The 21,635-nt window shown below is 43.9% G+C and overlaps 4 protein-coding genes across 4 annotated transcripts in view; 1 reads left to right on the forward strand and 3 right to left on the reverse strand.

The window, feature by feature from the left end:
* cyth4b (cytohesin 4b) overlaps window positions 1-5,705 on the forward strand; it is an 11,206-nt gene extending 5,501 nt beyond the window's left edge. The window contains exons 6-13 of the mRNA XM_027014429.2: window positions 302-382; window positions 669-781; window positions 962-1,110; window positions 1,580-1,691; window positions 1,971-2,047; window positions 2,156-2,227; window positions 2,946-3,100; window positions 3,263-5,705. Coding sequence (XP_026870230.2) covers window positions 302-382; window positions 669-781; window positions 962-1,110; window positions 1,580-1,691; window positions 1,971-2,047; window positions 2,156-2,227; window positions 2,946-3,100; window positions 3,263-3,362 — 859 coding nt within the window. The 3' untranslated portion in view covers window positions 3,363-5,705. The remainder of the gene's footprint in view (window positions 1-301; window positions 383-668; window positions 782-961; window positions 1,111-1,579; window positions 1,692-1,970; window positions 2,048-2,155; window positions 2,228-2,945; window positions 3,101-3,262) is intronic.
* LOC118241917 lies at window positions 3,619-5,201 on the reverse strand. The gene is made up of 2 exons (XM_035529444.1): window positions 3,938-5,201; window positions 3,619-3,841 (listed from the first exon to the last, which is right to left on the reverse strand). The coding sequence occupies exons 1-2, from the start codon at window positions 5,186-5,188 to the stop codon at window positions 3,644-3,646; spliced, it is 1,449 nt and encodes a 482-aa protein (XP_035385337.1). The 5' UTR covers window positions 5,189-5,201; the 3' UTR covers window positions 3,619-3,643.
* A 1,670-nt stretch (window positions 5,706-7,375) lies between the features above and the next one.
* Window positions 7,376-13,026, reverse strand: LOC113579985 (protein FAM83F). Its single transcript, XM_027014261.2, has 5 exons — window positions 12,544-13,026; window positions 9,894-10,061; window positions 9,656-9,777; window positions 8,412-9,348; window positions 7,376-8,291 (listed from the first exon to the last, which is right to left on the reverse strand). Exons 1-4 carry the CDS (start codon window positions 13,018-13,020, stop codon window positions 8,580-8,582), a joined length of 1,536 nt encoding a protein of 511 aa, XP_026870062.2. The 5' UTR covers window positions 13,021-13,026; the 3' UTR covers window positions 7,376-8,291; window positions 8,412-8,579.
* A 219-nt stretch (window positions 13,027-13,245) lies between these two features.
* On the reverse strand, window positions 13,246-21,425 carry grap2b (GRB2 related adaptor protein 2b). Its single transcript, XM_027013183.2, has 9 exons — window positions 21,269-21,425; window positions 17,665-17,753; window positions 17,282-17,373; window positions 16,435-16,554; window positions 15,339-15,498; window positions 14,964-15,005; window positions 14,429-14,482; window positions 13,962-14,054; window positions 13,246-13,656 (listed from the first exon to the last, which is right to left on the reverse strand). The coding sequence occupies exons 2-9, from the start codon at window positions 17,740-17,742 to the stop codon at window positions 13,480-13,482; spliced, it is 816 nt and encodes a 271-aa protein (XP_026868984.2). The 5' UTR covers window positions 17,743-17,753; window positions 21,269-21,425; the 3' UTR covers window positions 13,246-13,479.
* Window positions 21,426-21,635: the final 210 nt, after the last annotated feature.

The following is a 21,635-nucleotide window of genomic DNA, read 5'->3' on the forward strand; positions in this document are numbered from 1 at the left end:
TTGTTTGTAGATCTGCACCTACCAGTCCTGTAATTTTATACAGTAAGGGCTTATTTAAATGGAAATCTGCTAATATAATTTCTCAAGGAACCTCTTCTAAGTTTAGTTACTTGGGTAAATTAGGCACAGTGAGGTTTTTGGGTTTTGGAATAAGTCCAAGACAAATGGGACCATGGGGATTACTCAGAATTACTGAATGTTCCCTGTTGTGAGAGTTTGATATGTTGACTTTAACTGGTTCTGAATCTGATGTCTTTATTGCTGAAGTGTATGGTGTAAAGAAACCTTTTAACCTTCACAGAGAGGAGATGCATCTGCAGATATTAAAAGCCTTTGTGGAACTTCACGAATTTTCCGATCTCAACCTTGTCCAGGCGCTGAGGTATCATTTCATGTTTGTTTGTTTTAAAAGCAAAAGGCTAAATCCTCACATTGGTTCCATTTGTGATGTTCAGTATTTAGAAACATTTATTATACGATTATACATTTTTTATTTGTGCATTCCCTGAGCAGAAGACTATTTTATACGTTTTTTAATGGGTTACTGACAGACAGACAAACAAGACATTGCCAGTATGCTTGCAGTGTCTTTCGCTCTCTGAGGTCAGACTCTCTCTCTCTCTCTCTCTCTCTCTCTCTCTCTCTATCTCTCTCCCTCTCTCTTTCAGGCAGTTCCTCTGGAGTTTCCGTCTTCCCGGCGAGGCCCAGAAGATCGACCGTATGATGGAAGCCTTTGCCACGCGCTACTGCGAGTGCAACAGGGACATGTTCCAGTCGACTGGTGAGCAGGACATGCCCTCTCACACCCATCTGCCCTAGGGTTAGCACCTAGTGACCTCCCAGAGGGCTTATATGTCCTGTTGGACTTAGCGGTAAATCTTAGCTCTAAAGCAACTGCAGTTCCTTGGGTGTCATGCAAAAATGGTGAAGGTGCAAAATCAAATTTTTTCCCCCATTTCAGACACATGTTACATCCTGTCATTTGCAATCATAATGTTGAACACCAGCCTACACAACCCCAACGTGAAGGACAAGACCACGCAGGAACGCTTCATCAGCATGAACAGAGGAATCAATAACGGGGAAGATCTACCCAATGAGTTGCTCACGGTGGGAGGAATCAGCCAATCACACTTAGCCCTCTTAGGTTATGTGACGTTTTTAAATATAGGAATTGAAGGAATTAAACACAGGTCACTTTTTGTGAGGGACCGTGAGGCTGACTGAGCTGGGTTAAACAAAAGCAGTGGGTTCATTTAAAGATCATTGTATAACAGCTCCATCAAGGTCTGAGCAGACTTCTGGTCCAGTTTATTTATCATTTAGAAGTTAGAAATGTGATATGCTTTGCATTTTAGCCTGATATTTACCACCCGACAAGTGGCTTTCAGCATTTTGAAAGATCATTTTGAAAGAGACTGTAGCCATGATGTCACGAAGGAACTAGTTGGCAAGTAATTCTGAAGGCCATATAAAGAATCTTCAGGAGGAAAAAATATTTCTTCAAAAGGATTTCAGAGTCATAGATGGTTTCTAGTGGTACTCACACGCTGTTCTTTGCTCTGAACTCACCCAACAGAAACTGTTTGAGAGCATACGGAACGAACCGTTCAAAATCCCAGAGGATGATGGGAATGACCTCACGCACACCTTCTTTAACCCAGACAGAGAAGGCTGGCTGCTTAAACTGGGTAATGCTGCTCAAAAAACAACAAAAAAGAAACTACAAAGACCAGAGTCACATTGGATGATGCAGAAGCTCTAGGCTTTTGTTACATGGTTGTAGGATGGTGGCACTTTACAGTAAAGGAATTCTTATAGGCTGTTTTTAAAGGCCCACAAAGAACCCTTTACAAACCCCTAATAAGAGTGTAATATATTTATATGACCCGTGTAAGTGTTGTTGTATACGACTGAGTGTTAATATAGTGCATGACTTATGTGTTGTGGCATTTGGGCTTTTTCCACAGGCGGACGAGTAAAGACATGGAAGAGGAGGTGGTTTATTCTGACTGATAACTGCCTGTATTACTTTGAATACACCACAGTAAGCACATTTCCCTATCGATCCATTCATGGTGAGATGACAGTCAGCGCTAGGGAGAAATGTTAGTCAGCATTAGTGCTGGAGACTGACCAGACATTTCACTTTCAGGACAAAGAACCCAGAGGCATCATTCCTCTAGAGAATCTGTGTGTGAAAGAAGTCAACTGTACACGCAAACCCGTGAGTTCGGAGACGTGACACAGCTCCACAGCCACTCCCTAGCCCAGAGCGTCTTTCATTTTCTATTTTCTAGTTTTTTTGACAAGACGAGAAAGTCCTGTTTCACTGAGGTCTCCAAAATGTTAAAATCCTGTTCTAAGCAGCTCTAAAAACTTTATTTAACACACTTTTTGGACGGTCCTCAAACCATAACTGTAACTGTGTGTGTATGTGTGTGTGTGTGTGTGTGTGTGTGTGTGTGTGTGTGTGTGGTGTGTGTGTGTGTGTGTATGTGTGTGTGTGTGTGTGTGTGTGTGTGTGTGTGTGTGTGTGTGTGTGTGTGTGTGTGTGTGTGTATGTGTGTGTGTGTGTGTGTGTGTGTATGTGTGTGTGTGTGTGTGTGTGTGTGTGTGGTGTGTGTGTGTGTGTGTGTGTGTGTGTGTGTGTGTATGTGTGTGTGTGTGTGTGTGTATGTGTACATGGCGATGGTGCTTGGGGTCAGTGATTTGTAAGGAGCAGGACTCGTGCGATTACACCATAATGTGATACCAAAAACACTTGCAATGCAAAATGTCATGTAAGGTCACACACTAGTTTGCTTATTCATAGTGGGGTTTCGTACCTATTTCACATAAATACTAAAATAAATGACATTTTGATTTGATGAACAGGAAATTCATTAAGATGGCAGAGCTCTTAATCTTATTGTGTGTGTGTGTGTGTGTGTGTGTGTGTGTAGTACTGTCTAGAGCTGTATAACCCAAACAGTAAAGGACAGAAGATAAAAGCGTGTAAAACAGAGACAGATGGGAGAGTTGTGGAGGGAAAACACCAGAGCTACATGATCTGTGCCTCATCAGCGGGGGAGCGAGACAGCTGGATTGAAGCCATCAGGTGGGACACTCAAATCAACTATAATGCAAAACTACTTGGCTACATGAAGGTTTAATTAGAAACATGATGTAGTCAGGCTTTTGTCTCATATAGGTTATTTATATACTTTTAGAGCAACAGCGAAACCACTGGCTGTAGCTCTACTGTGTTGTTAATCCACAGGGCGAGCATCACAAAGGACCCATTTTATGACCTCGTCTCAGTCAGAAAGAAGAAGGTCATCAACTCAGCGCAACAAGACTTACCACAGCAGAGCACCTAGAGCACCTAGAGCACCGTGGGAAATGCAGTTCTTTGACGTGACGGCCGTTGTAGGCCGAACATAATCTTCCCCATTCTATGGAACAGCTAAAACCAAAGGGACAGCTCGGGTTATTTCCATATCAAATTTCGTCACAATTATTCATAAATAGTCTGCAACTATTTGACGTGGCTTAGCCATTCATAAGAAAAGGAAGCAATAGCAGATTTAACTTGATCAATAGTGTCTATGCTCGTGACCATACCTAGTACATACCAGATCAATGGCCGTTCTAGAGGAGATCATGTCTGTATTTGTATTAAAGTCGCAAAAGTGGTGCTTTTATGGCTTGGAGACGCTAGTCTATGGTGGTAGTGGGAGGCCAAACGTGTTCTAGGAGTATTACTGATCTCACAGCCAGCGAATTTTAGTGTTACAACAACGGTGACATTCCAGATCTTCTGACAGGACACGGTGTAGGGTAACACACTGAGCCTGTCCTGTGTGTTCTTACAGGACACGGTGTAGGGTAACACACTGATCCTGTCCTGTGTGTTCTTACAGGACACGGTGTAGGGTAACACACTGATCCTGTCCTGTGTGTTCTTACAGGACACGGTGTAGGGTAACACACTGATCCTGTCCTGTGTGTTCTGACAGGACACGGTGTAGGGTAACACACTGAGCCTGTCCTGTGTGTTCTTACAGGACACGGTGTAGGGTAACACACTGAGCCTGTCCTGTGTGTTCTTACAGGACACGGTGTAGGGTAACACACTGATCCTGTCCTGTGTGTTCTTACAGGACACGGTGTAGGGTAACACACTGAGCCTGTCCTGTGTGTTCTGACAGGACACGGTGTAGGGTAACACACTGATCCTGTCTTGTGTGTTCTTACAGGACACGGTGTAGGGTAACACACTGATCCTGTCCTGTGTGTTCTGACAGGACACGGTGTAGGGTAACACACTGAGCCTGTCCTGTGTGTTCTGACAGGACACGGTGTAGGGTAACACACTGATCCTGTCCTGTGTGTTCTTACAGGACACGGTGTAGGGTAACACACTGAGCCTGTCCTGTGTGTTCTTACAGGACACGGTGTAGGGTAACACACTGAGCCTGTCCTGTGTGTTCTTACAGGACACGGTGTAGGGTAACACACTGATCCTGTCCTGTGTGTTCTGACAGGACACGGTGTAGGGTAACACACTGATCCTGTCTTGTGTGTTCTTACAGGACACGGTGTAGGGTAACACACTGATCCTGTCCTGTGTGTTCTGACAGGACACGGTGTAGGGTAACACACTGAGCCTGTCCTGTGTGTTCTTACAGGACACGGTGTAGGGTAACACACTGAGCCTGTCCTGTGTGTTCTTACAGGACACGGTGTAGGGTAACACACTGATCCTGTCCTGTGTGTTCTGACAGGACACGGTGTAGGGTAACACACTGATCCTGTCTTGTGTGTTCTTACAGGACACGGTGTAGGGTAACACACTGATCCTGTCCTGTGTGTTCTGACAGGACACGGTGTAGGGTAACACACTGAGCCTGTCCTGTGTGTTCTGACAGGACACGGTGTAGGGTAACACACTGAGCCTGTCCTGTGTGTTCTGACAGGACACGGTGTAGGGTAACACACTGATCCTGTCCTGTGTGTTCTGACAGGACACGGTGTAAGGGTAACACACTGAGCCTGTCGTGTGTGTTCTGACAGGACACGGTGTAGGGTAACACACTGATCCTGTCGTGTGTGTTCTGACAGGACATGCTGCAGGGTAACACACTGATCCTGTCGTGTGTGTTCTGACAGGACATGCTGCAGGGTAACACACTTGTCCTGTCATGCGTGTCTCCGGCCCTGTGCACACTTGGTTGACGCAGGTTTCACTTTAAAATGCTCTAATCTACAAATACCATCTGTGACCTACCACAGAATCAAGGGACCTGGGTTAAATGGCAGATGACACAGATTGTGTGGCCAAAAACTGAGCATGGCCTATATTCCTTTTTTTGTTTGTTGTATATATTTATTTATAATTTATGCATATTCTGTATATTGTCATGTAGATTGTATAAATGGTCTGATGGTAGTATAGAGAATATGATTTCTGTATAATAGCCTGTATTATCGACTGATAATGTTTACTAACCAGGAGAACCTCAGGTCAACAAGAATGAAATCATTCCTTTACTTACATCGGTTATATGGCAAGTAAAAATTACATTTATTTTCTTTTTTTGAAATATTATTTGCCTTCCACAGCATTTGTGAAAATATGTGGTAGTAAAGCACTGTAACGTGTCACTTCCAGCGTTTCTATATTATGTATCATTTATGTCTATAAGCAGTGTCAAAACAAATGCAGTAATGTGTGTTGATAAACAAAGATGTTGCTTTGTAACAAGATGCGACTTGAGATGGGTTGATCACAGTCTTGTTTTTTAAAAAGGGGAAGCTTCACATTTGTTCCTATTTCTGACACACACACACACACACACACACACACACACACACACACACACACACACACACACACACACACACACACACACACACACACACACATCCTATTCCTAACAACAGCATTAGCACTGTTACTTTAGCTGCAACTTAAACTTCTCTATTGTTCTCATGGGAATATATATTAGCCTTCCAGGCTTTTGCTGATAAGTAGTTAAGGCTTTTTTTTAACCATTGGAGAATAACACATTCTTACATAGTATATACTTAAAACAATGAAAGCCAAATTTGTAATCATGGTTAGTGTAACTGTTTAACTTATGAATTAACTTATCCCCGTTTGTTAGAGGCTATTAGACAGGCCCCCAGAGTCGTGTTGTATTGTACCATAGTGCACAGAAGGAAATACGCACTGGGGGAAGTCTGATTACTTCTATATTGCTTTGTGCTGTTCGAATCTAAAAACGTGAGGATCTTTCCCTGGTTCTCAAATGCAGCGACCCTGTTGAAAATAGAGTGACACTTTAAAAGACACTCTATAAGATGACCTCATCTGATGTTAGGGGAAGTCTGTTCCAGATCCTTATCTAGCCTCTGGTCATTTCCACATCACTGCAGGCAGAGAGACCAGCCAAAAGATTTGTAGTGTGTTCAAAACATGCTCCAAAAATGTTCTGCCAAACTCGTCACACTGACCAATGACCCGGTACATTGATTATGACGTTATGCATTTAACGTGGTTTGGGGTCCTTGTATACCTTTTCTATGAAAGATTTCTCTGAGGGCCTCTGTTGGTAACAAGAGGGAGTGCACTAGTAATCTCACTTCAGTTCTAGGGAAAAGTGAAGTATTTTCTCTCTTTCACCAATTTCTTGCTAGGTAACCTGGTTTGGTGTGCGGCCATTTCTACCCAGCTTACCGGGCAATCTAAAGGTTACTTAAACCTCTGCTAGTTTCTCTCCTAACATAAAGGGTCTTATTGTTCTGCAAGTACTTGACAGTGCAACACTATTTATACCAGTCAAGCAAGACCAAGTCAGCGCTCTGTTTTTTTAGCTTAGTGATCTTATTTTATTTGACATTATTGATTATGTAAAAGCTCAGAATTTGCTACCATTTCAGCAATTATTTTCTAAGGTTTTTAACATTCATGTGCAATATTTCAAAAATCATTTAGGGCAAAATTTCCATAATTATTAACACCCAGATAGAAATGCAAGACTGTCCTCAGATCAGTGGTAAATAGATATCTTAATAAACACTGTTGAATGTAACATGTTTTGCGGCTTAGCTCTGTGCTATTTTACCCCTTGCGCCTCATTTCCTGTGATGTCTTTCCTGTGTGACACTCTTGTGGCAGATCACATCCTTCCCTCTAGTTCTGTACCAAAAGCTTGTGCAACATACCCAGAACATGTACACACAAACACACCCATTCCCCATCATACTCACAGTATTAAGCTGACACTTTTATTCGAAGCAACTTAAAAATCAGACTGAACACAACTTGAGGGTTAAGGGCCTTGCTCAGGGGCCAACAGTGCAACCTGGCTGTGGTGGGACTTGACAACCTTCTGATTACTAGTCAAGTACCTTAACCACTGAGCTACCACATCCCTATGCGACCACACAGACACACATACCCACCAACACACCAATGAGTGGAGTCCAGCATAAACAGTCACACTCTCAAATGCTAAAAAATAAAATACTGCAGCACTTGTATTCCAGATACGCCCCACATGCACAGACGCATAAGGAACCAATAGAGGGTGTACCAGCTATATCTCTGTTTTCACATTATCCTTCTGCAAGAGAGACAACAGTATTACCAGTATTCAGTATTCAGTTATACACAAAATAATCAATTAAAGTTAAATTATTAAAAACAAAAAATCCCCCCTTCCCACATAAAACAAGAACAGGCAGGCTGGATCAACTGCACTCAACCACTGCATACAAAGACAAGTTTTCTCAGAGTCCACAAAAGTAAAATTTGAAAAAAGGTTTGTATTTTCAAAAGGTCAGTGTGTACATGTTCCACCAGTCTGCACACATAAGTAATGAGGATATAACAGCAGCTTGGCTTAGGAGTACCCTGCCAGTGTCAAACCTCCAAGTAGCAGTTTGGAACATTGTTCTTTCACTTTCAATGTTTGCCCAGGGAAAGGTAATGGCTAACACCGCTCACTACATGTTTTGTCCATCTGAGAGTCTAAATCTGAACCTGTTTCTGTTCTCCCCCCACATAATGTATATTCTTATTCTTGGGCAATACCTTTTTCTTGCACAGGAATAAACAACTTGGAGAGAGCAACAGGTCCAGAAGAGAAAAACACAAAAATGCAACCAAATACAAAAATACAGGGCCGTGTCTCTTTTTTTTTTTTAAACAAATACTATTATTCTGCAACAGAATGGTTGGTTTCCTTAAGCTCTTCAGGACAGAATGCAGGTCTTTTTCTTGTGTACTTGGTCTTCAGCACCTATAAAAGCAAAGGAAAAAGGTTTTAAAGGACCAGAAGAGACAAGCTCATGACCCCATGCCAAAAACAATCTACCAACGGTGACAAATAACTCAGTAATCAATGAGTAATCAGACACACCCTGGTCTTCTTGGCTGTTCATGGTTTGGTGCCCTGGGCCCTTGGCATTTGCTTTTGCAGGTGTTGACTCTATTGTGGGCGGAACGTCCTGTGTTAGTTTTGCAGAGACATTAGTTGGTACAGAATTACCGATGGTGCAGGGGGCAGAGCTGCCCTGCTCATCCACTTCTAAAGTGTCTTCGTTACTGGCTGCCATCTATTGATCGGAGTAGCTGATTTCTTCTTAAACAGTCTAAACCTTTTGCTGCTTTTATTCTGCATCAGATCCGTCGGCGTGTTCGGTTCGTTCGGTTTTTCACCGCCACCCGGTGTGGATTCCCCTCTCTCCAGGCCCTGTGTTGGTTCTGCCATGTGACTGGTCAGCGCAGGAGTAGCAGCGGTGGAGGGGGCGGGGCTTCTGCACTGTTTATTACTGCCTTCTGTCTTTTTTACCTTGGTTTTTTTCAGAATCCGTGGTTTAATCTCAAAACGTCTCATATTTTTTCTGCTTTTATCCAGAGTCTGATCGGGCAGCGGGCTCAGTTCGTTGGGTTCTTCACTGCCACGCTGCGTCAGCATCCTGTCCTCTGCCATCTCCACGGGAGCCGCCTCTGGCTCCATCTTGTCAATGAAATTCTTTGAAGTGGCAGCCGGGTCGATCTCCCCCAATGCCAGGAGGTATTTGGGGTTGTAGTATTTGTGCGCAGGCACTTTCAGCTCACCCCTCTCGCCAAGGCTGACCTGAAAGCGTGCGGTGGTGGACAGGGTGGGTCTCTTTGGCACAGTCACCCGGGTCAGGGTTTCCGTGCGGGGTCTGCTGACGTTGAACTCTTTAAAGAGGTTGAGGTTGTCTGAGACTGCATAAAGCTCCCTGAAGTCTCGGTCGAAGGTGTCCACTATCTGGCCTGACAGGACGGTGATCATATTCCGATCCATACGGGACGTTGTCCATGAGTAACTAAGAAAGGCAAAAGACCCCAGTTTCACTATTCGGAAGCGACTCTCTTACATTGTCTTGAAATATTCCCTGCACTAGGACACCTTTTCTTTCAGCTCAAAGGGTCTGATAACTGAAGAGTGAACAAAAGCTCCAACTACAGCAACTACAACTACAAGTACAGCTGTAACAAGACTAGACCGGATGAGTTTTTTTAAATTATTAATTAACCTTACTCCCAGTTCATAATTCCTACTGGGATAATGGCAGTGGTGGATAAGCCCTACCTTTGAATTAAACAAACAGAAAGCCAAAATATGGTGGGTACCTGTAAGTACCAAATGCCACTTTGTCTCCATCTATGAGCATGTATTTGCTGCACAGGCTTCCGGGGATTCTCCCGAACGACATGTCAAATCCGACGCCCCTCACCGTCCGCGCACGGATATTCTACAAAAGTACGAAAATTACTTTATTGACGCAGATATCTGTGATAAACTCTGCAGATAAACTGCCTCCTCCAGACATTACGTACAGAGAAGACAGCGTGCCTGAGCTCTGCTCACCACCAGATGTTGAGAGGTGACACATAGTCGGTTGCACATGTCCAGGAAGTGCGGCATCCCCTGGATGTCCAGCACGATGTAGACGGGCACACCGCGCTTGGACGCTGCGTCCAACAGATCTCGCAGGATCTGGACGTCAGTGAGGAGGTCCATCACGATAGCAATGACCTGAAAAAGGCACAGACATGAGACCCAAACGAGGACACCTTCAGCGTTCAGGCACGTGGGGACAGAAACCACAACCCTGTTCATCTACACTGAGGGAGACAAAATGCACCATAAACAAACTACATTCCTCCCATCTAGATAGATTTGTTTGACCTTTCAGAACATGCAACGTAAGCCTCACAGGAAGGGCGAATTTTATTCTCAGCACTAGACAGTATTGCATTTTTCAGGCTGTCAAAATAAAAGAAGCAGCTCAGTATTTATTCCGGCATTAAACCGAAATGAAATGAAACCCACATTTCTATAAAGTGGATAATAAAACACATGATGCAGCAGCATGTCACCATCTGAACGTGGCCAATAACGAACACGCACCTCTGATGCTTGCCGCAAGCAAGTCAACGCCACTCACAGAGGCGCCGTGGAAAAGACAGCAACGTTTTCCTGACAAGAGGAAGGCTGTTATGTTTAGAAAGTCGATAGGTCACAGCTGTCTGTTCGTTAAAGATAAAGGACAGGAATGTATGCAGAAAAGTGGACCAATCACTATGAGGAACAGCGGCCGTCACCTTCATCTGTTGCAATGCAGGTGACAAGCAACTGTCGAGATTTGTTGCTTTCTTGTCAGAAGAAAAAAAAAAAAGCAAAAAGGTTCTGAGGTTGTCAAACAAGTCTGATCCTGAGTTAGTAACCACAGATGCTACTTAATAATATTTGTACTTATTAAATTTCACTATCGTCTTGCTACTGTATGTACCTTCGCTACTGCTCATAAATTGTAAACTTGGAGGGGAAACACATTAGTAAGGATAGTTAATGCTCATAGTAGTAAGTCCCTTTGCTAGAAAGCAAACCCGTCAAGACTGGTAATAGCCAAGAGTCCGACTCGGTGTTGGTATGTGAACCACACACACACACAAACACACACACACACACGTCACTGTGTGCAGAAGACATTCCATAGCTTGCAGAAACCACGCAGTCCACAGAATGGATGCCAGCTAGATTTCCTGATAATGCCGTACGGAAAGTGCTCTGTTCACATACAAGTTTAAGGGTTAGTGAGAAATTTCTTAAGGAGCAGTCAAGTTCCCACCTGAGGCTACTGGAGACCACAGATTCTCATTCGCCTTCCACCTCAATCAGACTTGATAAGGTGCTGCACCTTGGAATACTGTTTGGGCTACACCATTACAGACATCAAGTTCTACTTGTTTGGAAAACCAGTTCTGAATTTTGAAGGTAGGGCTGGAAAATCCAAAGGTGAATTACACTGATGTTATTATACACTACTAAACAGTATATAGTTCACGCACATCTGCTCGTAATGTGACGCGCTTTGAATAGTCTCAAAGGTGGCGCTGTCAGCTGAGCACGACCGGCTAGTCTTGGAGTTACTGCTGCCATCTGGGCTTAATGTATTCGCACAAATAAACCTCCATTCAAAGCTCTTGAAACAAGACATCGAAGACTAGCCTACTGCCCAGGTTGTTCAGTGGGTTTTCTTGCTTTGAATTTTTGCTTTTACTTTTATTTTTGTATCATCGGAGACAGGGAGTTTATTTTGCCTTACTGAAGGAAAATTAAGCAAAGAGGTGTCCTCTTTGCTTAATTTTCCTTTAGTAAGGCAAAATAAACTCTTCCTCATCAACCTAAGTGCAAGTTGTGCACACAACGTATACAAGCTTGAACTGTACAGCATGCAAAACTACCGCTAACACGTTTAAAATTTCACCGTAGGAGCCGCATCCATACCGAAAGCCCCCATCTCGGAAAGTTGGGTCTTAACGAAAATTCCCGAAGTTTCCCACTAGTAAATACGACGTTGTGTCGGCGTTCATGTGCGCGCCTCTCGTAAATACAAAATTTCCGGCACGACTCGAAGGCAGCATTTATGCTTGTAAAACATATCACTTATCTTCATGAAGAGGCATTTAACATCGATTCTACTCTCATCAGCAACACACAAACGCATCAAATCTATTTAAATACACTCGATCCTGCCCCAACACCCTACTCTGGGATTTGCCCTGACCCTCCACTCCTCTGTTCCCGTTTTTCCACGGTGGAAGAGGCGATAACCCCCAGGAATACACGTGTGCCCGCGTACCTTGTCACTTCAGGACATGCTTACGTCTAGCTGCCTGGTAATCCAGACTGCACGACAGCGTTCAGCTCTAAGATCTCAATAACTCACTTCTCCTATGATCAAACATGTTCGAAAACGTATAAGGAAAACGCGCAAGATGTTTAGGCGTAAGCACCAGTGATAAAACAGGAAATGTTCTCGACTGTGATACCGAAAGTTATTTATCACAGGATATTGGGACAACGAGGGTACTTCGGTATCGCCTATCATTAAATTAATATATTATTGTTATCGATATTATTCTGTTTTTGGTGTTGAAACAACAGCCTTATATTAGTCGAATATTAAGACAACTGACACAGCCATCGTTTTAAAATAGGTCTGTGTGCCAACCTTGCCTGCTCCTTGGATCAATCTACGCACAACTTCTTTAATATGCGGCCCGTTGTCTTTCGGAGGGTGAGTGTGGACCGACACTCGAGTCACCCCTTTAAAAAACCCTCCGGATGGCCATCCGATGTCCAGCGGAGGAACCTCCGTGTCCGACATCTGGGGCCAGTACGTCGAGCGTAACGACGTGGAGTCTTGACGGTGTGCTTTACGCGCTCCGGCAGCCTGAGACGCGTCTTCATCGTGCTCGTCTGTCTCGTAGTTTCTAAAGGTGTTTCTTATTGTTTTTATTTCCCGAGCTGATAAGAAGTCCGTGACACGATCTTCTCTAAGGCGGGTTTTGAAGGCCCCGTCTCCGTTTTTGAGGAGCTCTTCCAGAGCCGAGCGCTGTTCCTCGCTGTAGTAGAACTCTGGCTTGACGTCAGGAACCTTCTCGTTGATGTGACCGTCTTCCATGCACATGAGCTGGGACTCGGCCATAACTGCTGCGAGTCTGGCTTCTTTAAGAGCTGCGGAAGTATTCTCAGATTACCTGAGGGATTGCGACAGGTACCTGAGAGTTTAAGCACTGTTGGGTGGAGTTTGTAGAATCTTTAAAATGTTTCGTGTACATTTTCTTCTTCCCTGTCTGGGCCAAAGCTAACAAACAAGATAAACGCATCTGCGACAACGCTATGCTGTTTTTACACATCCTGAATATGAGACCTTTATTTTTATTAATAAACCTTTATTAGAAAGACACGAAATAGCACAAAATACATGAATCTGTGGTGTAAAATGTGTGTTTGCAACCAAAATTGTTATATTAGATTATTGTAATGAAAGCACAGAAAAACCATTAAAATCGCCAGTGTTTAACTCTTGCAGGCGAGTCCAATTTAACACTGTCGTCTACTAAAAGTAAACACTGCAGATTCACTCAGCCAGGCTGGTTTGTGTTCATAGAGGAGCAGTGTAGTTGGCAGGGAAGAGTCCTGATCTGCCCTTCAGTCGGCCCATCCACCAGCACGGATCAGACTGGTTCAGGACTTCTATGACATCACCAGCGCTGAAGGTAAGCTCATCCACCTCCTCCGCTTTGAAGTCATACCTGGCCATGACCTGTGGCAGTAAGGACTGCGCACGTATGCACACACGCATACACACACACACACACACACACACACACACACACACACACACACACACACACATACACACACACATACATTTGCTATATTTTGCCCACAGATACGCTTACAGAATAATCATGGAACAGTTTGATTGACTAATTCTTTTTTCACATTAGTGAGGGCTGTGAGCGTGAGGGACAGTGTATGTCTGGCTGTAATCCATGGGGAAGCTCATATTAGCTTCTTGTGAGAGGGTGCAAGAGGCAGTTATGGCTATTTGGTGTTGTGTGTGTGCAGGTGTGGGGTTACCTGCGGAGGGCGCAGGGGCTCGCCTGTGCGTGGGGCAGGACAGGGGGGGACAGCTCCTCTGCTGTTCTGGTTCTCTCCCATCCTTGGTCCTCTCTGTGGACACAAGACAGACACATCAGCTCCCTCATTCTGGCTGTGCTGCTCGCTGTACGCCTGCAACAAACTGCTCCGTGTGCTCGGAGCCTTTGGAATGTTCAAAGGTATTCCGGGTGTTTGAGTGCATTTACAGGGTTCAAAGCGTTTGAGTGTGGTTGAGTGTGCTTGAGTGTGGTTGAGTGTGCTTGAGTGTGTTTGAGTGTGTTTGAGTGTGGTTGAGTGTGGTTGAGTGTGGTTGAGTGTGCTTGAGTGTGCTTGAGTGTGTTTGAGTGTGCTTGAGTGTGTTTGAGTGTGTTTGAGTGTGCTTGAGTGTGTTTGAGTGTGTTTGAGTGTGCTTGAGTGTGCTTTGAGAGCAAAAGTGCTCGCAGTACCTGAGGAAATGGACCAGGATCTGGAAGAGCTCTGGAAAGCATATTAAATCGGTTCTGAGAGAGAGAGAGAGAGAGAGAGAGAGAGAGAGAGAGAGAGAGAGAGAGGAGGAGGAGGAGGAGAAGAAGAACAACAACAAGTGTGTATAAGAGAGTGTGAGGAAAAACACCAAAAAAACAGACAAACAATAGGTGTGTTAATACCTGTGCAGGTGGTATAAGGAAATTTGAAGAAATGTGTGAGGGGGTAAACCCCCCCGACAAAACCCAGAATGAGTGTGTTTGTTTTGAGTGTTTTAGTGTTTACTGAACACACTGTTTTCGTGTTTACTGTTTTACTGTTTCTGTTACTGTCTGCTGCTGCTTTGTGTGGGCTCTCTCCTGCTCTCAGCCCTCTCTCATGTAGACACACACACACACACGCACACACACACACACACACACACACACACACACATTCAGACACTGTTGTTTACTGCACAGCCTACACAACCCCCATTCTGGAGCGTCTGATCCGGAGAGCAGAGGCTGTGCCTACCTGAGGAAGAGGCCTGTGTTCTGGACCAGTGTCTACTGGACTCTGGAAGACGGAGGAAAATGGAGAAATAAGAGCTTGTTTTCAAGTATTTCAGTGAGACTGACTACAGAATACGATTTGAGAATAAGGATGTATGAGTGAGGTGTAAACACTAATAAATAAATTTTAAAAAACTATATAACCGTTAGGCTCAGCTAAAAAATATTCCAGATGTTATATTGCTCAGGAAAAGCCTGTAATATTTGAGATATTGATAACCATTTAAAATGTCCCAGCTAATGTTTAAGTTTGCAATGTTCCAGCTAATTGTGTTCACCCAGCACAGATCACAAAATCCACACTGTTGCTCATCTGTCTGGATCCAAACTGACTCACCTGCTCGTCCGTGTGGAGGCGAATGCAGGTCTGCCTAGAGATGGAATTGCTCATGTAATACTCCACCAGTTTATTCAGGGAACCGAATTTCTCCGTCCACAGGAAATACTGTCCTCTGCTGTCCTTCAGAACCTTAAAGTGCTGCACGTCTGACTCGTGTCTGATCAGGAATAAAAAGTTATTGAAGCTGCTCCTTACAGACAGTTCATGGAGATGAAAGTACTTGGCATTTTCACGGAATATATCACGGAAGGTGAAAACATTCCACCCTTGCGGATATAATCTGGCACTGATCAAATTTAGGAATGTATGTACCATGTTACCACGTAGTTCTTTTAGATTCTGGCACCGGTGACCAAAACACAGCAGAGAGATACAAAAGTTACCATCAGCTTTTTAAAGCCAGTTGCCTCCCATACCTCTGAATGAACCTTTACGTATTTCCAATTGTTCCAGTTCAGAACAATTCAGAACAGGCACCACTGAACTGAATCAATCTTAGCCTGGGAGTGTACTGGTAAACATGGTAAACATGTACTGGTAAACATGGTAAAGATGGCAAACATGAGTGAGAGAGTACTGTCACTAAAATGTGACACTTTCAGGTGAATGGAAAATGGAAACGTGTGCTATTGCTAATAAAACGTAAGTAGAAAGTAAAAGGTCATCACAAAAGCAAATAGCAAAGCTGATTCATGATTTATGAAACAATGGAAAATAATGGCCACTGTAAAGTTTTAATCTAAACCGGCACACATAAACTTTAGATACATGTTTAGTGCTAGGTATGTAAGAATGAATTAAAATGTGAATTATTTTGCTAATAATGCACATACGTATTGTAATTTTAAAATGTTTTAAAGATGTAACTTATAGCGTTTGGTGAAACTCGGTGTTGGGTCACGAAGAAAAAGAAAACTGGAAACGCAAAATGTAGCTGTACAGCTGGACTGCGCAGGGCAACCTCGGGCCCAGTAATGGGATGCTGGGTGGGGTAGCGATTTGGGTAAGCTCTCGGCTGGAGACGTTCCTTGCATCTCCTTGGGTCTGCGGTTGGTTTTGCGGAGAGCTCAGGGCTGTGCCGTGAGTGACTCACCGGACCGACATGGAGAATTCTCCAGGGGAGCTCTGGCTGCTGCGGATGAGGAACGCACCGATCGGCTTGGACATGAGCATACTCTCAGCTGCAAACCGGCTCGTGTCCTCCTGGTACCAGCTAGAGACACAACAGAGACTTTACAATGCCATGTGTCCAGCATGCTCTCCATAAGGCCGTAGGGAGAAAAAACCCAAAAAACCCCAAACAAACTGTGATGCAAAAGAGGAGAATGTGACTATGCATTTTGGCCACTTATCTACAACTCTCGTTTTTTTGGTCAGTAGAGTGGGGATGCAGGCAAGAATCTGGTCTCATTTGGGTCAAGTTTTACTGCGCTGTGAAACAGTGACCCAGAGGTGATAAAAGAATTCAGCAGAAGTAGGAAGTTGTCCGACTGATGCCCAGTCAGCATTTCCTGTGCTGACAAGCAGACACATATTCTTGACCACAAGGGAAGTTTAATAGCTGCATAATCTCAATATACATCTACAACAGGGTTTTTTTCTGAGTGGATGTAATCTCATTGGACCAAATATCATGTAACACGAGCACAAATTTACATGGATTTAAAAAAGGTTTTTGTCTAGCTATCAAATCCATCACATGTGCTATACACGCATAAATGTACACTGCACTGAGGTTTTTTTTTTACAATCACACCCTCCGGCAAATACTTTTGTGTAAAGAGCTTACATTTAAAATGTATGTGTAGTATATTGGCATCCTTTAGTGTTTAGACACCTTTTTTACAGCCTGGAGCAGATTTTCACTTCGTGAAGGTAAACCACCTCTCCCATGACCCCCATGCCACACCCTGCTCCCTACATAAAGGCACCGGAATAACCTGGGTATGTTGAGTGTGATGTAATTCCTCGGAACCACTCCCAGCTTGCCGCATTTTTCAGCCTTATACCAGTCATCATTCGTACCCAGAATCTGTGGAGAAATGCATCACACACACTCAGTTGCTAACATGACAGGTGTCTTCTGGGTAGCGTCACCAAAAACCCAGTTAAATGCTGATAGTATGACATTCGTGCTGCGAAGGACATGAAGCACAATAACTTTGTTTTGAGCTTTAGGTCAAGCAGATGGACAGCAGTTATATAGTCATCTATGCTGTGGGGTCACGACACATCACTGAGGTATAGATCACTAGTATTGTACTGTCTGGCAGAGGGGTTCAGGGTTTGTAGATAAGTATTCGTAGTAGGTGTTTAGTCTTGCCTTGATGATGTCTCCTTTCCTGAAGCTCAGCTCATCATGAGCCGTGGCCGTGAAGTCGAACTTGGCTACAGCCTCCATGGTGGAGACAGCTGTGTGTGAGAGAGAGGGAGGGAGAGAGAAAGAGAATGATAAAGTATGTGAGGTTATCTAACCCTCTACAGGAGGTGTTTTCCCCCCTGAAAGTACAGCCTTCGCAAAAGTCTTTGTAATCAGAAAATATACCCTGATACAATTTCACAGTGGACTCTGGAAAACCAGAAAAAAGCTCTGTCACGATCTCAAAACCTGAGGCTGAGTTCCAGCTCCAGTTGACCATTAGTCATCCATTAACCTCTGATCCTCACACACACTGCTGTCTTTCGTTGGTTTTCCAAGTTAGCCGCCATGGTTTAGCTACCATAGTTGGCTACTATCTATATCATTGTCTCCTCTTTTTCCTCTTTGTGTTCGTTTAACAGCATCTACAATCAGTCAGAGTGTGTTAGTGAAAGTGTGACTATGGGTGTGGGCCTTTAGTTGCCTGTGGCTGCCTGTGGTATTAGGGGAAGTTGCGCTAGTATATAAAAAAAAAAGTCCTGGCAAAAATAGCACTGACTTTCTTTCTGCTGTTCTTTGACTGTGGTTGTATTTCTCCAGGATGCGTTACTGGACAGGCATGAGAACATGGCCAGTTTAAAACACGCTTTTGTCTGGTTGTAAGGGTTGGCGCCAGGCTGAGGCCCCCTCCGGCCACCAGAGGAAGGCCTCGAGTCAGGCACGCCACTAATCAGGCTCCACACGCAACAGCTGGGCTAGACCTTATATAGGCTCAGTGATCCGGTCATGCAGTGCTGGGTCTTTGTCAAAGTTCTGAGCTGAGCTCCTAGCCGATAACTTCAGGTATTGAGGTCTGTGAGCCCTCGTGCTACACCTCACTTCTTGTCTGCGCGGGTGTCTGTGTTTTCATATGTCTCCTCCCCTTTCCAGTTTTCCCTCTCGAGTCTGTGTCTCTCTCCCAAGGCTTCCCTTAGCCATTCAAGTTCCTCCCCGTCTTCTGGTTTTGTTAGGGAAGTTTTAGTTTGGTTTCCCCCAGTGCGTCGGAGCTCCCATTTCTTCCCGTGGCATTCTTAGTTCTCCCCTTTTCCGCGCTCGGCATGGCATTTAGTTTTTTCCTTCTGTTTTACCTGATCCGAGCTCTGACTGTCCTCGGCATGGGCCAAGCGTCATTAGAGCAGCGGCTCTCCCAGCGGGCTGTTGGTGTCCTCACATAGCTGACCTGGGACCACCTCACACTGGTTTACTTACAAGCCCCCTCTGGATCTCTTTATAGAAAGGTAGTTGATCATATAATTAAACATACCAATTGGTTTTCATTTTTATGGTGGTGATGATATGCAGTTATATTTACAATTATATAATTATATGGCACAGTTGTATCACAAAGGTGCAATCCAATATGTTAATGTTAATGATACAGAAGTCTGGTTTTGCAACCTTTTCTGTGAAATCAAAAGCTACATCTCTACTGTATAGCAGTGGCAGTTTGTCAGAGAGTCTTGTTTGCATTATTTATTTAATCAGATTGTGGTTTTTTTTGTTTTGTTTTTTTTTAATGAGTTCATTGATTTTTATATGATCAATTTTAGAAAATGTTTGCATTTTTTTGCGGTATGGTAATTGGAGATTAACAAATAACCACAGCAACTCAAACTGAGTAGCAGAGCAGCTTACTCTGGTTAGTTTTCCTACCAATCAGAATAATAATGCAAATTCTGGAACACCAATCACGGTTTGTGAAAAAGCTGCTGAAAAGTCCATAGGGAAGCAAAATACAATTTGTATTGCTAACCAATCAGTCAGCTACAATAACATTGCCTACATGGAATCATCTTGTGAACCAATTAGCTCTGAGGATCGCTGGTGTCATTAGATATTTTATGCACATGATTAAGGTCAACTAACCTGGGAAATGACATGACAGTGTTAACTCTGTGCCACTCTGAGTTCTACGCTGTGCTTTTAAAGTTGAGGCCACTGTCATTTGTCAAGTACAGCCTTACTGTCTTTTTGGTCAGGAAATGAGAAGAGTCTTGATCAGTTTTCAACCACGTGTCAGCCTCCCCAGAGAATTCCCTCACGGCCCCGTTGCTCTCAAGGTCCTCTTGATTGTGTTCTTTCCCTTCAGCTCCACATATGTAACATCAGTACAATCACATTTTCAGAAATGTTTCCAATATGAGAAATCTGTTTAGTGTTGCTGAGAATATTTACATTCTTTCACATGTCCTACTGCCAAGCCCTGAACCATTATGGCCTGTACTGGGCGCTTTGCTCGGGTGAAGACTTACTGCTATTCCCTTTGAAAAGCTTGAAGGTACATTTTCCTACCAAACTCCTGACTGAAACAGTGATTCAGCTTTATTTTCCCATTTCCAGATTAAAAGCACACATTTAAACGTTCTTATGCAGCTATATCATCCGAATAACATTCCAATGTTCTTTTAAGATTTTTGCAATATCGTTCCAGTATTATTTCAATTGTCCAAAAAATAGAAGTAAACCAGCACACAATGAAGGATTATGTGTTTTATCCTCAACCTCTAACTGACCAAACACACACACAAAATCACACAGAATTGCAGAAGTTGCCTCTCCTCTACTCTCCGTGTTCAGTGTTCATCTAGGTTAACTACACACCCAAAGCAGTAGTGCTATAGCTGTCATGGCCAGTGGTAAAGAGAGTGTCTTGGACACGTTGAGTCACTAGGGCACACTGTGTGGTTAGAATGTTAATTAGGATGAACTAGAATAAACTGTGTGGCTAATGGTGGCTTGGTGAGACTACAAATGTTACATTAACTTTGATTGACAATTTGAATGTAAATCCCTCCCCTTATTCTAAAAATATACTTTTTGTAAACTGTCACTGACTTTTTGAGTCAGTCCTGCAGTGTCTGAGCCTTGTTGTTCTCCTCACTCTCTGTGGTTCCTCCCACTCCGTCTTGGGTGTGTCCAGCTCATATGCCTTACATATGTTTCCGTATATGATCCCTGCCACTGAGTTGTGTCTCTCAGTGAGTGCTTGTCCCGTCAGCATCTTGCAACCCACTTCAAGGTACGGGATCATCTCAGAGGCGTATTTACACAGTCTGCATCTGGGGTCTTCTCCGGTGTAATACACCCCTGCTACAGTCAACCTACCGCTTAGTGCTTGTTCTTGTACTGCTACAGTGTGTGACTCTGTGCCATCTTAAATTCTGCCTTTCCCAGCTATCGGTAGGATTGTTTGATGTCAGCCCCTTCTGCTATCTGCTGGTGGTACGTACCAAGTGTGTCACTTTGAAAGTGGCCACGCTTACCTCCAAGTTCTCATTTTACTTTTACAGCAAACCAATCGGTTCCACCACTGCTTTGCGGATCATACAGTGACCATTTCAAACAAGGGTAAATTCTTTCCCCTATGAAGAAAACACTTGGCTTCTTAACAATGCCTAAGCAGGCTTAACTTTCAATTAACATCCCAGGATCACAAATCACACTTTTACTTTACTGCTTTAGCCAGTGATTAAATGCAAATGAAGAAGTTGGAAGAGCCCCCCTACCCCCACCCCCCAGCATTGTTTACCTCTTCGTCACCAGGTGGATGTCACCCAACAAAGGCAGCCGTTCTCGTCGGGTCAGCGCTGTGCTTTCACTCTCATAACGGCTGTGCGAGACAGCCAGGTAGCCGTCCGTTTGCAGCCTCCGGCGCTTTGTGGTCTGTGGCTGCACAGAAGCAAAAAAAAAAAAAAGGAAGCACTAGTTGGAGAATCATCGTCTCCTCCCCGTCACCACTCGGCACGACCTACAACTGTGACGTGTGTGATCTCAGCTTCGCCGAACCTATGACAGCCTGCAGCAATGTGCCATCACTGACCAGCATGGGACATGCACATGAGCTAAACCAACACGTCTGCCCATTAATGTTTCCATAAAGGCCTATTTATTCTGCA

The sequence above is a fragment of the Electrophorus electricus genome, chromosome 1 (genome assembly GCF_013358815.1).
Source record: "Electrophorus electricus isolate fEleEle1 chromosome 1, fEleEle1.pri, whole genome shotgun sequence".
In the NCBI taxonomy this organism is placed as follows: Eukaryota; Metazoa; Chordata; class Actinopteri; order Gymnotiformes; family Gymnotidae; genus Electrophorus; species Electrophorus electricus.

Excerpts from the sequence above, each read along its gene's own strand:
- LOC118241917 (XM_035529444.1), bottom strand. The coding sequence starts at position 5,188 with ATGACAGGACAAGTGTGTTACCCTGCAGCATGTCCTGTCAGAACACAC. Across the intron at positions 3,842-3,937 it reads TGTCCTGTAAGAACACACAG|GACAGGCTCAGTGTGTTACC; the intron begins GACAGGATCAGT and ends AAGAACACACAG.
- grap2b (XM_027013183.2), bottom strand. The coding sequence starts at position 17,742 with ATGGAGGCTGTAGCCAAGTTCGACTTCACGGCCACGGCTCATGATGAG. Across the intron at positions 17,374-17,664 it reads GGAAAGGAGACATCATCAAG|ATTCTGGGTACGAATGATGA; the intron begins GCAAGACTAAAC and ends ATTTCTCCACAG. Across the intron at positions 16,555-17,281 it reads ATCACACTCAACATACCCAG|CTGGTACCAGGAGGACACGA; the intron begins GTTATTCCGGTG and ends TTGTGTCTCTAG.
- LOC113579985 (XM_027014261.2), bottom strand. The coding sequence starts at position 13,020 with ATGGCCGAGTCCCAGCTCATGTGCATGGAAGACGGTCACATCAACGAG. Across the intron at positions 9,778-9,893 it reads TCACCTCTCAACATCTGGTG|AATATCCGTGCGCGGACGGT; the intron begins GTGAGCAGAGCT and ends GTACTTTTGTAG. Across the intron at positions 9,349-9,655 it reads GTGGCATTTGGTACTTACAG|TTACTCATGGACAACGTCCC; the intron begins GTACCCACCATA and ends TGCCTTTCTTAG.